This window comes from Narcine bancroftii, chromosome 14 (assembly GCF_036971445.1).
Source record: "Narcine bancroftii isolate sNarBan1 chromosome 14, sNarBan1.hap1, whole genome shotgun sequence".
In the NCBI taxonomy this organism is placed as follows: domain Eukaryota; kingdom Metazoa; phylum Chordata; class Chondrichthyes; order Torpediniformes; family Narcinidae; genus Narcine; species Narcine bancroftii.
Genome location: NC_091482.1, coordinates 66,656,908 through 66,675,094, shown reverse-complemented (window position 1 = coordinate 66,675,094; position 18,187 = coordinate 66,656,908). Strand labels below are relative to the sequence as shown.

Genomic DNA, 18,187 nt, shown 5'->3' with positions numbered 1-18,187 from the left:
TGCTGTGGCATACTGGTTAAGGACAAATGTCATTCCAGGGTTCCACTGCTGCAATAGTGCATTATAACCTTAAGGAGTTGCAGGAGTCCCACAGCATTACATTTAGAGTCATGGAGCATGGAACGAGGCCCTACGGCTCACTGTTAATGCCAACCATCAAGTTCCGTCTACTTTCAATCCACTTTTATTATCCCCATCGACTCTCCCCCCACCACACCACACCCCCCCCCCCCCATCTTCAGATTATACTATGGCCAGAACCTTGTAGAGCAGCCTCTAAACTTCTGACTTGCACGTCCTCAGATTGGGAGAGAAAATAGGGACTCTCTGCAGTCACAGGGAGAGCATGTGAACACCACACAGGCAGCCCGAGCTGCAAAGATTGAGCCCAGGTCATGCCCAGCTCTACCAGCTTCACCTCTGTGCCACACCTCCCATCTGCTGGCTACGCTTATGTGTGACCAAAAACCCAATGCTGATAATTCTTCTGGTGCCAGTTTGAAGGCCCAGTCCCCTAACTCAGAACATACCAACACCACAGCACCACTGAAGGGGAGCACACGAGGTAACAGACAGACTGTTGGGTGATTTGGGTCTTTAAGTGCATGCTATTTCACCAGGGATAACATAGTTTCAACGCCGCTAGTTATGGTTTACCACAGGGAAGGACATGGATGACCTTCCCTAAACATTTCAAAAACTTACTAAGTCAGCATGAAGTACCTATGGCTGAAATTTCACAGGCAAATCCAAAAACCGGGAGCACAAGACTGACCCCTCAGAGGGGTAAATCCACATATGTAGGGTATATGATTAACAGAGAAGGGCTTGTACTTAAAATTAGGAGTGTACAACACTGAGCAATGAAAACACTTCCAATGGTTTCCGACCTCCCCCATCCCAGCCTAATGGGTATGTGTACAGGACGACTTCTGTAAATACATGTTAATTAGCTACACAAAACTGTAATGAGTGTACAGATACCACAAGTATGTCCAGTCTCAAAAAAGCACAGATGGTAGAGTGGATGCTTTAGGCTGTGAGGATAGTGGTTAGCAGCTGTGCATATACTGCGAGTCCAGAATGGGTCGGAGATCCCGTCACATCAAAACTTGCTCCCGGGTCTCAGGAAGCCGGAGACCAAGCAATGCACCTCCAACCAATGCAACAGAAGCCAGCAAGATGGGGATCATCTTGGTTATCTCCACAAAGGAGGCGAATATTGATATACCCAGGATTGCTGCAAACTTGGAGAGTCCATTCAGAATTCCAAATGCAGTTGCTCTGTGGAAAGAAAAAAGAAATTAAATTTCACTGGTGCAAAGACAAATGTACATTTTTTGCCATCTTTTCAGTATTTCTGAACACCCCAAGTGCTTTGCAACCAAATGAAGCTGTTAATGTGATCTAAAAAACATTTATGTTTCCCTTGTGGGGAAGACCAGAACTAGGAAACATAGCCTCAAGATTCGGGGTAATAGATTTATGACAGAGATGAGGAGGAACTGCTTTTCCCAGAGAGTGGTAAATCTGTGGAATTCACTGCCCACTGAAGCAGTAAAGGCTAGCTCAGTGAATCGTTTTAAGACAAGGTTGGATAGATTTCTACATAGTAGGGGAATTAAGGGGTATGGGGAAAAGGCAGGTAGCTGTAAAAGAGCCCATCATCAAATCAGCCATGATCTCACTAAACGACGGAGCAGCTCAATGGGCCAGGACTTCTGCTCCTATTCCTTACATGTTTTTATGTTGACAGAATGCGGATGTCACTGGCAAGGCCAGCATTTGTTGACCACCCATAATTGTCATTGAGCTGAATAGCTTTCCAGTTGCATGTACTGGGAATGAGTGAGCAGGTGCTCTCCAGACTGCACTTTGTCAACTTGCATCTTGCCCAGGTTAAGGTCAGTTGATGTTGATTTTGGTGTTCGCAGCAGGAAAGAGCAGCATAACCTAGCACTCTTGTCCTTCCCATTCAGGAGAAGAAATACGAATAACTCTAACAGGGAGGTTTTCTTTGAGCAGTCCCAGACCAGACATTCCCCTGCTGGAAATGGGTCATAAAAGACAATTGGCCCACCTTTTATCTGTGGAGTACAGCTCCACTGTGATCACGTCCAGTGCATTCCACGCTGCTATAGTGACCCCACAGAACAGACACTGCATTCCAATCATGACTGACTCGCTGTTCCCGAAAAACAGGAAGAAGCAGGTAATGGCCGACAACAGCATTGATCCTCCTGCAAGACCAAATTAAACAAAATAACAGTTGCCACATAAGTGACGATACAAACTACGTGATGGAGTTCTAAAGAACCTAAGGAGTTCATCCCTTCCTTGTTTGTTCAGCTCTTCAGCAGGATCATGGAGGATCTCTTCCTCCATCATCTTTATAGCGTCACAGAGCATGTAAACAGGCTAAGTTGCTTACTAAGTCCAATCTGCCTGTGCTCGTGCCATATTCCTTTAAACCTTTCCTATTCTTTCATTAAACCTATATTCAGAAATCTATCCATCTCCATTATAAGTTGAGCCTTCACAGCTCTTCAGGGGAGAGGGTTTCTCCTCATTTCAGTTAAAACAGCCTGCCCTTTAATCTAAGTCTGTAATTTCTGGTTCTCAATTCCTCCACTTCGCAAAACAACTTCGCCATGCCCATCGTCTCCCTCCATTCTTCCAATCTGAGGAAATGCAGGCCTTGTTTATTCAATCTTTCCTCATATGGCAAACCTGCTATCCCTTGAACCAGTCCCTCTACTGACCCCCTCAATGGATGCCCTTTCTAAAGTAAAGAGACCAACACTGCCCTCAGTACTCCAGATGTGGACTCAACAAGCCCTTCTACAATTCTTTATTTCTGCAAAACGAACAACATGTAATTTGTCTTCCTAATTATATTTTACATCTATGTGTTGACTTTCAGTGATGTGTACATGCAAAGCGTAGTCCCCTTTCTCATTAACATGACTCAATTTCTCACTATTTAAAAAATACTCTCCCTTTCTCTTCTCTGTACCAAAATCAATGAGCTTTCTGTTTCAATTATTGCCTCAGGATTCATAGGACTGAGTGAAAGCATCATTGTCAATCCCATGGCACTGCTGGAGAAGTAGAAAAGGTGAAGTTGAACATTCAGAGGCAAAATAACCAGTATTATGGTCATTATGGGTTGATTTTTTCATAATATGAGAACATTGAGGGAAGTCACGTGATGGAGTCGTGGCTGGTCGGGTGGAACCAGCCCTCTCCAGAGAAAAGAAAAAAAAAGTGTGGAAAAAGCAGAGCTCAATAAACATAAAATACAGGAACAGAAAGAGAAAGTTACAGAGAAGAGACAGAAGATGGGACCCAAAAGAGAAAAGGTAAGCATAACAGAGAAAAGGGAAGAAGGAAAATCACTGGAGAAGAAAGAAGAAGGCCTTACCTGCACGTCGGAGCAAAGAGCCACCGCGGAAAGGAGCAGCCGATCTCCGGTGTTGGTGAGTCCCCAGAGGAGCGGTGTCCTCCCGACTGGTGGACTCCAAAAATGGCTCTCAGAGCCAAGAAGAGGTGCGCAGCTGCGCATGTGTGAAGAGTTATGGATGCGCAGCACACAAGCAAAAGAAAAGGTTAACGCCGGTGGGAGGAGGACTCAGCTGAGGAGTGGCCAGGGCATTCGGCTGGGGGAAGTAAGCAAGAAAGAAGAAGAGTGGTGAGAAAGAGAAGGAAGGGCTGGAAGAGGGTGAGCGGCAATGCAGCGACCAGCAGGGGGACGACCTGCGGCAGGGGGCCCAACAACGGGTCGACCTGCAGCAGGAGGCCCAGCAAGGATACAGAAGCAGCTCACCAGAGAAGAATGAAGATACACAGATACAGAGAAGAGAAGAAGATGACACAGACATAGATACAGACACAGAAGAAGAGGAGGAAGAAGACCAAGAATTTCAAAGGAAAGAAGAAGGTAAAATAGAAGGACAAAGTTTAGATAAAGCCTTTTTCGAAGAATAAATGAGGTCATTAAAAGAATGGCCATCATTAGAATTTAGTTCAATCAAAAGAAAAATGAAGAGCTGAAGACAGAATCCAAAGCTTAGAGTTGGTCATGACTGAAATAGGGAAAAGAGGAGAAAATGTGGAGGAACGAGAAGCTGCTGTAGAAATGGAGATAAATGATTTGAGGGAAGTTGGAAGAGAGAATAAAAGAAAAAAAAGGAAAAGTAAATTAAAGAGACACAAGATTTATTGTCACGAAAAAAAGACGTATTGGAAAAGTACAGTAGGTGAAACAACATAAAAATAGTGGGCCTGAAAGAAGGCAAAGAAGGGTCAGATATGAAGGAATTTATAAAAGGATGGATCTCGAAGGTGCTGGGAATGACAGATTCACATGAAGAAATAGAAATCGAAAGGGCACATAGAGCACTAGTACTGAAAACGCCACCACATCAAAAACCGAGATCCATATTGGTAAAACTTCTAAGATATATGACAAGAGAAAACATACTGGAGCAGGCAAGAAAGAAGGTTAGAGAAGACAATAAGGGACAAAAAATATTTTTTTTACCCAGACATAAGCTTCGAACTTTTAAAGAAGAGGAAGGAATTCAAAACGGCAAAAACAATCTTATGGAAGAAAGGGTATAACTTTATATTAAGACATCCAGCAGTACTCAAAGTATTCCTGGGGAATGGAATAGACTGTTCTCGGACCCAAAGAAAGTCCAAGAATTCGCTGAACATTTGCAGGACAGGAGAAGAGAGGAGGAGGAGTGACAAGAAGGATGACCGGCAAGAAAATATACAAAAATATGTAATAATATAAAGTAAAGATAATTTATATATAAAGATTTAAAGATGGATAAGAGAAGGGAAAGAAGTGAAAAAAAAGAGAGAAAGCTTTATTATAAGTATAGGAAAATAGTGTTCTTTGCGGTGAGCTGGGGGTGGGAGAATAATGGTCACTGCGAAATCAGTTGACGCTTGCGAGTAATTTCGCAAACCGAATGGAAAGGGGAGTTGTGGTTGCCATCAAGGGACAAGGGGCAATCCAAGGAGGGGAGGTTCATTTGGGTTTAATAGGTTATTGCTTGTGAGGATTGTTGGGGTATTTCATGTCTTAAGTGCGTTGTCATATATTGAGATTAAAAAGGAAAACTTAAAAAACAGTAATGGAAAAAATGGATGGAGGTGGTGAAGAGGCAGAAAAGAAGTGAAAATAAAGATATAAGATGGCCACGTTGGACTATATGACTATAAACATTAACGGAATATATAACCAAGTTTAAGTATATCCCATTGGAAAAAAATATCACATATAATTTAAAAGACAAAGTTACAATGTCTGAAAAAACCTGGGAACCATATATGGAACATAACAGAAAGAGCAGGCCTTGGACCACCACCACCTAAAATTATAAGAAGATAAACACGATCAGATTTAATGTGAATAAGTAGATGATATGTCTTTTTTGTTTGTATTCCTTTTGTATAAAGATATTGTTTTATTGTATTTTATATGTTGAATATTTACTGTTTTTGGAGGGGGGTGGGAAGGGGGAAGGGAGGGATGGGGAAAAAAAGAGAAAATGTCACTGTGAATATTGAATGAGATGCATCTGTAAATGTATTGGTTGATATGGTTCATAGTACGATAAATATAGAATTACAAAAAATAAAGACTATGAGAACATTCATGGGAATTCCAGAGGAAGTGTAGATACACTGGTCCTTCAGAACATCCACAGACCTTCAAAACTCTTGCGCTGAACAAATCCCAAGGAAACATGTGGACATAGGAAAACATAAAGCAGGAAAATATGTAATAATCCATCAAATCAGTCCATGTTCTTGCCACCTGGAGTTTCCTGTCACTGCATCCCATTTGCCCCATCTTTGCCTCTTGCTTGATTCCAAACCTTATTATCTCCCACTGTCAGAAAAAAATGAAAGAGTAAAAACTCCTTAAACCTGCTCTCTCATTCCCTCAGGTGGCAAATGAACAGCCAGCAGGACCTCCTGGACTGTGTGACCACTGGTCAACCTGAGATCTGATTGAGGTCTGCCTTGAATGCCCTGGAGTGAATCAACCCTTGGCACACACAGTGGATTCAATCTAGAATGACCCTCTTCTTTGGTAAACCTACAAGCCCACCTCCTTGACAGTTTGTCACAGTGAGCAAGAACTCAACCATTTGAGGACAATATAAAATGGCAGGACAAAGCTGAAGCGACCAAGTGACCTACCCCCATTATTTTCTCTTAATTTGAACTAATGCCTCCCATCTCTTCCATCTTCCTTCTTTCTGGCAAAAGTTCCACATCAACTCCCTTGGACAAGAAAATCAACAACCACTCACCAATCATCTTAATCCTTCCAATCTTGTCCATAAACAGGGCAGATACAATGTTCCCTGGCAACACAGCCAAAGACCCCAGAAAACTGACCAAGTAGGTGAGAAAGGCCATTTCAACATCATCGGTGAAGTCAATCTGGCAACCCTCCTTGTTGTGGAGGAAGGTGCTGTTTATAAATATGCTGTCAGCAAACCTTGTCTTGAATAGATCTGGAAAAGAAAATGGAAGTTTAGTGAGATACACTGAATGATGCCCATCTACAAATTGGGAGAAGACCTTCCCAGAATATAGCAGACATGGTGTCTATGAATGTCCCTTGATGTAGACGAGAAGCGGTTGGGAAGGTGAATCATTCCAGATCAAAGAGCAGAGATGGACAGCAATGGAGGTTGCCAAAGTTGGAAAGATGTTCAATTTCTTGCAATGGAGGTCAGATCAGTTGAGGAAACTCATCACTGCTGAACTCTGCTTTACGGGATCTTTTGACCTCTGGTCACTGTTAAAACTTCACTCCTTTCTATCCCCGTCTCTCTGCATTTTCATCCCCCACCCAGTTTTTATGCACCCAAATCAGTCAACCATCCAATATCAAGCAACAAGAGAATTTCAACCTTTATTTAACACGTTCCCTTGGGATATAGAAATAGGACAAACTCAAGCATCATTCATGTTTAAGTGATTGATTTTTCAACTCTTTGAGAATACTCCAGAAAAGCCAAAAATAAACAGCAATCACACTAAACTTCACCAGCTGTTGAAAAAAAAACCATTACAGTTTGTTATACACTTCAACAGAGATGTAATGAAAACCGACTGGAGAATTGTTAAATTGCTGCCATTTTTAATCTTGACGTAGCTAATGCTATCATTATGATTTGGTTATCGACTCATTCAGGTATCATTTAGGAAATGAGTGTTAGCGATGCTGACACACAATCTAGAAAACTCTCTCCACTATTTCATTACTGGTGTCAACCAATTTCAAAATCTTTGAAGACTTTGAAAAGAGTGCTAAAAGTGGTAAAATCAAAGAAGTGCTCTCCCTTGTCCAATCTTGAGGGCGTAGAGATTCAGGAATGGGAAGAATTGAAGGCAAGAGGGCTAATTGGAGAGAGGATCTTGGAGGAGGAGGGAGAAGCAAGGAAATGGGTGTGGCAACAGCGCCCACGCCTGAGCCCAGATGTGTTTCTGCTGACAGATGCTTACACACATGCCCATCTTTGTGCTGAATGTTAATATCCATGCAGTAAAGTTGGCCTTTAGTTGTGTTGGCCACTGGATCAAGACCTTGCTCTGTAAAGTCTCTGTAGTAACTGCTGTGCCATGGTTGACCCACATTAAAATATATCATACATGGTTAACTTCCACTCCTTTATAGGAAATTGGGACCAAGAACATCAAGATCCTTATGGACAGTCCCAACAGTGACAGAAGATTTGTTGCTCAGGAAATCAAAGACTTTAACATTACTGTCACCATCCTGAATAAGAGATGGTTATCTCAAAAAATAAGGAAGCGGGGATACCTTCTTCTAGAATGGCAGGCTCAAAACGGAATGCTATGCTGCCAAAATTGAGTCAATGTGGAGTCTTAGTGACTTCCCCTGTAAGTTATGTGAATATCTCATGACAATTTAGTTCAGTTGGGGCAACAGTCCCAACATCATCTCTGGCCATGGAGATCATGACTCTCCAACCCCTTGGAATTCCAATCAGTCAGTATACCTTTCACAGAGCACCTGTAGGAGTATAATGAAGTATCTGGTGTCATGCCAAATCAAACCTCTATATTATCTTTTTGAACCTCCTGGATCACTTCAGCTGTTCAGTTATGGTTGTAACTCTATTCAGCAACATTAGAATAAATTTAACCAGCATTCCTTGCTCAAGTTGCAAAATACTTGCGGCCCAATCTCCTGCGTAAACCAACCTTCATGCAGATGGCTGACCTGTGTTATAGAAGTGAGTGGCCACAAATGTACAGTTCTTGAAGTAAGTGTTTGTTGATGTGATATCTTCAAAGGAGCAATCCTCAAATAGAGAGTCCTTAAAGGTCACGGATTTGAATTTTATCCCAATGAATCTGTCCAGGAAGAAATAGGCAATGAAAGTAACTTATTTTTTTTTGACCACCTCTAATTTCTCGGGAAGTAAGGTAGGAACAGAATAAACACGATAAACAAACTGTTGAGGAAACTCAGCAGGTCAGGCGGCATCAATGGAGGGAAATGGAAAGTCAATGTTGTGGGTCAAAACTGTGTTTCAGGACTGAGGAAAGAGAATAATAGAAGGACAGGCAGTGTTCTCGGGAAGAGAGATAGGCATTGTGGTTACAGATGGACCTGACTGATTAAGAGAACATAGAATAATACAACACAGTACAGGCCCTTTGACCTTTGATGTTGTGCCGACCCATATATTCCTTCCTAAAAAAAAATGTACTAAACCCTCCCTACCGCGTAACCCTCTATTTTTCTTCCATCCATGTGTCTGTCTAAGAGTCTCTTAAATGTCCCCACTAATGCTTCAGCCTCCACCACCATCCCCAGCAAGGCATTCCAGGCAACCACAACTCTTTGCATAGCATGCCAAGAGTCCCTTATCCCAAGGTTAACAGTGATCCAGATATAACTTTAACCCTTTTTTAAGATTCTGTAATTAATTATTTGAATTTAAATATCCCTGCTGAGATTTGAACTGATATCACTTGATCAGTGGTCCACACCTTTGAATACTAGTCAAGTAGTTAATTAACCATTAATGACCAAGTAGAGGCTGGGGCATTCATCATATCAGGCAGAATTAATGGAGAAATAGACAATGATTCGGGGCCATTTACCGAAACTAAAGTAGGGAGGGGAAGTGCAAAGTAGAGGGGGAGGGGTGTGGTAGGGTGCAGCCAAAGAGTGATAGGGTACTGTACAGAAGAAGATGGGAGAAGTGGAGAGACACGTAGAACAGGAGAGGGGTGGTAGGGAAAGACCCTCCCATTCATTGTATTGCACTTGTGTGGTGTGAATATTAGTATCAGCCCAGATTTGGACATTTTAAAGTTTAAATTTAGACATACAGCATGATACAACACAAGCCCGTGCTGGCCAAATTCCCCAGTTAACCTACATCCCTGAATGTTTTGAAGAGTGGAAGGAAACCGGAGCACCCAAAGATAACCTATGCAGACAAGGGGAGAACGTACAAACTCCTTATAGACAGCACCAGATTCGAACTGGTGTTACTGACACACTATAATATTGTCGCGCTAACTGCTATGTTAACCCACGCCACCCGAAAACTGTCCCAGACTCCTGACGTTCAGGTGTTTGTTATTTTGAAGTTGACCAGTTTTCCATTAGTTCCATTTCCCTGGGAAATTGTTGGTGGTGTGAAAGATTGAGCAAAGCATTGGAACAAAGATGCCCCCTGTTCCTTTTATCTTTCCACAGCAATTCATTGTCTAACAAATGCTTTCTCCTTGCTTCAATCACTTCATGAAAAATTGAAATATTTTTCTCTCTCATCACTAACTTCTCAATAGGATGAGTGATCTTTCTTTATTCAAGCAGTAAAAAAGGTTTAACATTTAAAATTGCATAATATTTTTCAGCCTTTTTCCTCTCGATTTACTCCTTTTGAACAAATTCTCATTCCTGACACCGGCCCAGTGAATCTGTGGCTTTTAAATGGTCTTCCTGTAAAGTGGCTTCCAAACCTGCACACTGCAAGTATAATTGTCACATGTCAATTAATCATAATCTCAAATAAAAGGAGAAAATATTAGAAATACTCAGATATTTATTTATTTTATATACATTATTCTTGTAAGATGGTTATAATATGAATGTTTGGTCTGTGACGCTGCCGCAAAACACCAAATTTTGTGACATGTTCATGACAATAAATACTGATTCTGATTCTGAGGTAGTCAGGCATCTTATTTGAATAGAGTTAACATGTCAGATTAATGACTTTCCCTCAGAACTTCTCTGCTCTCTCCGCCTTGCATAAAACTCCAGAGTTGAGTGTGTGTAACCTTTCCAAATGTTGCCAATTCATGCAAACATATAAATTAGAAGCAAAAGTGGGAAACTCCATCTGTCCATCCAGCCCCACCATTTAACAAGGTCATGGCTGATCCAATTGTTTTCTTGACTCCCTCTTTGCTTATCAATAAACTAATCACTTCTACCTTAAAAGTATAAAAAAGATTTTTTTTCAACCTTACTCTGATTAAGTAAATTCCAATGACTCAATCACAGACAACATTGGGTGATCCTTTATTTATCCCAGTGACTCCCCAGTTCTGGATTGTCCCACATGAGGGAGCATCCCCTCCACATTTGCCTTGTTGGATTCCATTCAGGATTAAGACAAGGTGCATCCAACCACACCGAACCCAGGAGCAGCAATATAACAGCAAGCACCGGAAATACTCAGCAGGCCAGACAGCATCTGTGCAGGATAAAACAGCTGATGATTCCAGTCCCAGACCCATCTATCAAATTGGACAAGTGAGAATCTAGTTAGTTTTGGTGTGGGAGAGGGGACGGATGAACTGAAGGAAATATTTCTGATAGGGCAAAACCAGAATTATTTCTGTTTTAAAAATTCAAAATCTGCTTCCACCCTCCTATGCAGCAGGAAGACTCACAACTCTCTGAGGGGGAAAAGAAACTCCATCCATATCTTGATGTAACCTACGGCAACTTTCAAAACTATCCACAACATCTCCAACCTTCGTATCATCTGCAAACTTACTGACCCATCTCTCTACTTCTTCATCCAGGTCATTTTTAAAAATCACAAAAACCAGTTGCAAAACAGATCCCTGTGGAACTCCACTAGTCACTGACCTCCAGGCAGAATACTTTCTGTCCACTGCTTTCTACAGGAAAGGCTATTTTTAATTCACACAGCCAAGGTTCCATGAATTCCAAGCCTCATGTCTTTCTGAATGAGTCTCGCAAAGGGAAATTTTCAAATGCCTTATTAAAATCCATATTCACTAAATCTATCACCCTACCTTCATCTATTTATTTTGTTCCTGCCACAAAAAACTCATGAACTCCCCTTCACAAAGCTATGCTGAATATTCCTAAGAAGACTTTATTTCTCCAAATGCTTGTAAATCCTGTCCTTAAAGAATCCTTTCCAATAGATTGCACAATACTGATGCATGACTCATTGGTTTAGAATTCCCAGGATTCTCCCTATTATCTTTCTTAAGCAAGGAGATCACATTTGTCATTCTCCAATCCTCCAGCACCTCCCCAGTGCCAAGGAGGATGCAAAGATCATCGGCAACACCCCAACAATTTCTTCCCTCCCTTCCAATAGCAACCTGGGAATATTTTGTTCGGCCCCCAGGACTTATCAGTCCTAATGTTTTTAAGAAGATCCAAGCACTTCCTCTTTTTTAATCTCCACATGGCCCAGCATAAAAGCTTGTTCTATTCTGACCTCACCCTTGACCAAGGTCCTTTTCTCAGGTGAGGACTGATGCAAAGTATGGATTTAGGACCTACCGACCTCATCCGCCTCCAGGTACGTTTTGCCTCCTTTATTCTTAAACAGCCCTGCCTTCACTCTCGTCATCCTTCTGTTCTTCACACAGGTATAGAACACCTTGGGGTTTCCTTTAATCAAACTTATCAAGGTCTTTTCATCCCCCTTCTAGCTCTCCTAAGTTCCTTCCTGTCTATTATATAATTTTCACGAGTCCCTCCTGTTTTTGGCTTCCTAAATCTAATGTATGCTTCCTTCTTTCTCTTAACTAGCTGTCTCACCTATTATGTCAACCACGTTTCCCTTTTCCTATAATCTTTCCCTTATCTTACTGGGACAGACCTATCCAGAACCCTGTGCAAGTGATCCCTAAACATCCTCACATTACTTCTGTGCTTTCTCCCAAAAATATCTGTTCCCAATCTACTCTCCCCGCTTCCTACCTCATTCCATTGCAATTAGCCCTCCTCCAATTAAACAACACTTTTCCATTTTGTCTGGTTTTTATCCTTGGCCATAGCTATGTTAAAGCTCAGGAAGTATTGTCACTATCACTGAAGTCCTCCCCCACTGTCACCTGACCAGGTTCATTATCCAGTACTGGATCCAGTATGGTCTCCCCTCTTGATAGCTGTTTCATATACTGTGACAGGAATCCTTCTTGGATACTCCTGCCAAATTCTGCCTCATCTATCTCTCTTGCAGTTAAAATCCTTCTCCTGTTTAAATCCCTGAAGGTCATTTGTCAGCCAGGATACCCAAAGCAAGGCGTTAATTTCTCGAGGAATATAATAGAATTTAAGGCAGTGTGGTTAGTGTAGTTGTTACAGCGTCAGCAACTTGAATTCGAATCTGGTGCTGTCTGTCAAGAGTTTGTATATTCTCCCCCTGCCTGTCTGTGTTTCCTCCAGTTGCTCCGGTTTCCTCCCACCCTTCAAAAACGTACAAGTATTAAGGGTTAATTGGGTGTAATTGTGTGTCGCAGGCTCATGAGCCAGAACTGTGCCTGCATGCCTAAATTTAAATTAAAAATGTTAAGACCAATTATGTGATGTTGAGACTATAAGGCCCTGGTGAAACTTCACTTGAAAGATTGTGAGCAGCTTTGGATTCCTCATTTAAGAAAGGTTATGCTGATGTTGGAGAGGGTTCAGAGGAGGTTCACAAGGATGAATCCGGTATGAAAGGTCTATCATATGAGGAACATTTGACATCCCTTGTCCTGTACTCATTGGAATTTAGGAGAATGAAGGGGGATCTCATTAAAACATTTTGAATATTGAAAGGAGTGGACAAAGTAGATGTAGAAAGGTTATTTCCCATGGTGGGAAAGTCTACGACAAGAGGGCCCAACTTCAGGATTGAAGGGCTTTTGTTTAGAAGAGAGCTGTGGAGGTATTTCTTCAGCAGTATAAACTTGCAGTGAAATTTCACTAGTTGGCTTTACAGTGAGAGTTACAGTGTCACAACAGAGCAAGGAAATGGAAAAGCGCCCATGTCTGGACACTTACATGGGTTTCCTCTAGGATGATACAGGATGATGAATACATTCAGATTGATAAATGCATTCAAAGCCAGGTAGACATAACATAGAGAACTTAATACACAAGATAATCAGACTGTACAATCAGACATACAGTATCCAGCCTGAAGTACAGGAAGACTCCTGGTATCTAGAATTCAAGCAACCGGCAGCCTCAATCAACGAGCAAAAAAATTGAAGAAAATAAATTTTAAAATTTAAAATAAGGATAGAATAATAGGTAAAAAAAATGCAAGTTTAAAATTGTAAAAGTAAATGTTCTGTGAAGTAACACAGAAACCTTTGGTGAAGATGGGAGCAAATATCCAGCCAGCTGCTCGTAGCAGCTGTTTGAATAAAGTTGAGTGAAACAGCAATGGTGTCGCCCGGGATGAAGTCCTGGTTGATGCCACTTGCCATTGAGGTGACTCTCTTAAAGTGTTTTCTTATCCCTGGTCAGAGACTTTATCTGTACACTTGGTGGAGGGGGTTAATTATCTATAATGTTATTGTTCGTCTTTTGGGTGGAGGGGGAGGAACCTGCAGATGCAGCGGCGGTTAAATGTTTTCAAAGAATGTGACAGAAAATAAAGTAAAATGCTTTAAGATTTATATATTCTTGCCAGTGAAGTTTGTTCATTGTTAGTATTTTTGTCTTTTGAACTGTTTATTCTTAATGAAGGTCTATTAGTTAGACATTGTTATTCTCAAGCAACCAGAAAATACACTTCTCCAGCATCTACCAATCCATATAGGTTCCAGATACCAGGGAATTCACTCTCTAAGACATGTATGTTGAATCTGGTTATTTTTTCAGGACAGAGTTAAGATATTGGTCATCATGTTGCAGTTTCCATTCATTTAGTGGGTTCACCTGACACTGATGTATTCCCCCTCTTTGTGAAGCTGGTTTTCCAGAGTGAAGTTGAATGTGAAGTCCTCAACTCGCTCCTGGTGGAATATTTTAATTCTGGATTCATAATCTTCGTTCTGAAAGTACTTGATCATATCCGGGAACCACACAGTCAGTCCAGAGTAGCTGCAGAGCCCAAATTGAATATGGTTCAACACAAAGTTAAATGCACTTCTGAGACACTGATCCACATGCAGGGGACACTGTTTTCCCAATCAGCAGTCCATTAATGGAAAAGGAATACAAAGAATGAATATGAGAAATGTAAGCAATTCTTATAGGAATTACAGACTCTAATTAGCTCCCTTGTGTTTTGTCAGCCATAGGTAGCCTAGAATCATTGTTCATTCTACCTTTTTGTTAGCTTGATTTATTAATGTGAACATTATTGTAACAAAAGTTTGCACATTCTTAAATCCAAAAGCAATGATCACCTGCAAGAAAGTTTTGGTGTAGAGGAGGCATTGCAATGAGAGGCTTAAAGGCATGAATTATATTTCCTTCTGATAGAGGAGGTCACTTGGCCCACTAAGAATGTGCTGGGTCACAAAATAATCCCATTCTCTCACTCATCTTCCATAGAACCATAAAACCATAGACCATTACAGCACAGAAACAGGCCCTTCAGTCTTTCTGGTCTGTGCCAAACTGTTATTCTGCCTAGTCCCACTGGCCTGCACCCAGTCCATAGCCCATGCATGTACCTGTCCAAACTCTTCTTATAAGTTGAAATTGAGCCTGCATTAACCACTTCAGTTGGCAGCTCATTCTGCACTCCCACCACTCTCTGTGCGAAGAAATTCCCCCTCATGTTCCCCTTAAACCTTTCCTCTTTCATCCCTAACCCGGGTCCTCTGCTTTGAATCTCACTACCCTCAATGGAAAAAGCCAACCTATATTTACTGTCTATACCCCTCATAATTTTAAATACCTCTATCAAATCTCTCTTCTTTCTTCTACGCTCCAGGAAATAAAGTCCTAACCTGTTTAACCTTTCCCCAATATCTCAGTTCAGACAACATCCAAGTAAATCTTCTCTGCAATCTTTCTATCTTATTGATATCTTTCCTGTAGTTAGGTGACTAAAACTGCACACAATACTCCAAATTTGGCTTCTTTGATTTATGAAGGCCAATATGCCGAAAGCTCTTTTTTACATCTGTATCTACCTGTGACACCACTTTCAGGGAATTATGTAATTCCCTGTAAACTATTCCACTTCCATCAAAAATAGGGGACATATTATATTGGCCAATTTATTCCACCAACTGGGATGTGGGTGGACACAAGAGCACTTGGAGGAAACTCACACACTCGCACAGGCAATCAGGTCAGGGCCGAACCTGGATCACTGACACTGCAAGGTGGCAGTTTTGCCTGCTGTGACACCCCTGTTGTCTTCCTCCTTTCTCAAGCACCATTTACCCAATGGTGAATGTTGTCTAAATGTTCACTAATTGTTGTGGGGATTTGTAACTCAGGATTCAGAAACCATGAAGTGAAAGGTAGCCAGATAAGTAGGTGAACGACCTTCAAGGCCATGATCAAGTGATGGAAAGTGGCAATGTTGGGCCAAATGTTGGGCCAAATGGCCACCTTCATTCCAGACGTTTCCAGAGGTTCAGCTAGGAGAGCACCTGCATCCCAGGTTCCAATTTTCAGACCTTTGAAATAGAAACTAATGTTTAACTCACGTATCTTTCTTTTGTGCAACCTCCCCATTGTTTACTATTATCTTTTTTGATGCTTTTTTGGATTTGAGATGAAGATTTTTTTCCTCTACAGAATACAATCATCTTTTACAACATAGAAGACCATTTTTGTCCATCATAAACAGGCTGGACAAGGAGGAACAATCCAACTTCCCAGTTCTAGTTCCATAGCCCTGTGGATGAGTAGATCCAAGTGCTTTTTAAGCGTGATCATTTCAATCTCTATCACCCCACTATGTGATTTCCCCACCCAATCCTCATTACTCCCTGGCTGATAAAAAATATTTCCTCAATACTGGCCTAATGATTCCATGTTTTCTCCTTTCTGCAGGTCCTTTCTATTCATCCTCTATGATGAGCTCATAATAAGGCCATAATATTGAAGACAACATTTTCCTAAGTATTCTATTGGATCCACAGCTGGCCAATGTATATTTATGGTCTTGCAATTTTGGTCTTGTATGGAAACATCTTCCAGATGTCTCCCTATCAAAGGATCTCATACCATTAAAGATCTCCATTGGGTCTTCAGTGTATCCTATCCTAGGCTTGATAGGACAGATAGAAGTGAGCTCATGGTAAAGGGTAGTGTTTCAGTCCATAATGAGAACATCTATCGCCTCAATGAATAGAAACTTCACATAAAGGAAAAGTAATGTTAATATTTCATTTTTGATCAATACTAACCTGAAGGACAACGTAAACCAAACTACTGCCAGAAAAAGAGTTGTCATCCTATATTTAGGCAAAAAGCAAAGCAAGATGTTCTGCCAGACCTGCAAACAGACAGAACATAACATGTTAGACAACTACTCATGGGCATTAAAAGGAAATAGCTGGAATTACTCAGGAGTTATAATGTGGGGGGGGCCATGTGAACATGATCAGAAGCCACCACATCTGTCAATCAAGTTAGGACCACCCACACTGAGCATTCACCTTGCATTTGGCCTCCTTAAAAACACACACACACACACACACACACACACACACACACACGTCACCACTGGCTTCGTTCATCACCTGCCCTAGTTTGGGCATACCTGGCTAACTTCACTGAGCAGCAGGGGAGTATGAAGCCCAACACATGGAACAGCTGGGTCCTGAGGAATGAACACAAGTTCCACTCCATGTCATGAGCCAGGGCTGATGGTGGAGAATGCTGGAGAATCATTCCCAAGGTGTGTGCCAGTAACGGGGGCTGGACTTTTGTGGTGCATAATGAACAAACCGTCGTTTCTCCTTTCAAATTAATCTTAGTGTTGTTCCTGCATCAGGTCGAGGGGTGGCGGGTACTGTTTTTGTATCTTTTCTCGACACTATATACTTTGTGCAGTTTTTATTACCTGTTTAGTTGTGTCCGATGCAGGTGTACTGCCTGTGCCTTTTGTGAGTGTGTGTGATTCCCTGTGGTGAATTTCCCTCGCAGGGAAACAAAGACTTTGCTACGACTAATCTGTGTCCAGATTCATTGCTCCTCATATAACTCTACAGCACAGAACAGCCCTTCGGCCCATGATGTTGTGCTGACTTATAAAACACTAAGCTCCCTACCTCATAACCCTCTATTTTTCTTTCATCCATATGTCTGTCTATGAGTCTCTTAATGACCCTGTTGTTCCATCCCCCTACCACCCTGCCTAGAAATGCATTGTATAAAAACTTATCCGTGACATCGCCACTTAATTTTCCTCCCTTCACTTTGTACAGATGTCCTCTGGTGCCTGCTACTTCCGCCCTGGGGAAAACGGCACTAGCTGTCCACCTTATCTCTGCTTCTCAGAATCTTGTAGACCTCTTTCACTTCAAAGAGAAAAGCCCTAGCTCTGCTAATCTTGCCTTGCAATGCATATTTTCCAATCCAGGCAACATCCTGTTAAATCTCTTCTGCACCATCTCCATAGCATCCTATGAAGATCCAGAACTGAACACAATATTCCAAATGTGGTCTCACCAGAGATTGCAACATGACATCTTGGCTCGAACCATCAATCCCCTAATAATGAAGCCTGGCATCCCATAGGACTTCTTAACTATCCTATCAAACTGGATGGCAACATTAAGAGATGTAGAGATTTGGACTCCAAGTCCCTCTGTTCTTCCATACTGTTAAGTATCCTGTACTCTAGCTTCAGGTTTGACCTTCCAAACTTACCTGGATTTGACTCCATCTGTCACTTTTCCATCCAACTCTGGATTCTTTTAT

General features: G+C 41.6%; 1 protein-coding gene across 7 annotated transcripts in view; it reads right to left on the bottom strand.

Moving 5' to 3' along the window:
- Positions 1-257: 257 nt before the first annotated feature.
- LOC138749879 (synaptic vesicle glycoprotein 2B-like) overlaps positions 258-18,187 on the bottom strand; it is a 139,939-nt gene continuing 122,009 nt past the window's right edge. For all 7 annotated transcript variants that reach the window (XM_069911863.1, XM_069911859.1, XM_069911861.1 and 4 more), the window contains 6 exons: positions 16,669-16,757; positions 14,231-14,395; positions 8,282-8,415; positions 6,336-6,542; positions 2,081-2,240; positions 258-1,284 (listed from right to left, as the gene is read on the bottom strand). In XM_069911863.1, coding sequence (XP_069767964.1) covers positions 1,101-1,284; positions 2,081-2,240; positions 6,336-6,542; positions 8,282-8,415; positions 14,231-14,395; positions 16,669-16,757 — 939 coding nt within the window. In that variant the 3' untranslated portion in view covers positions 258-1,100. The remainder of the gene's footprint in view (positions 1,285-2,080; positions 2,241-6,335; positions 6,543-8,281; positions 8,416-14,230; positions 14,396-16,668; positions 16,758-18,187) is intronic.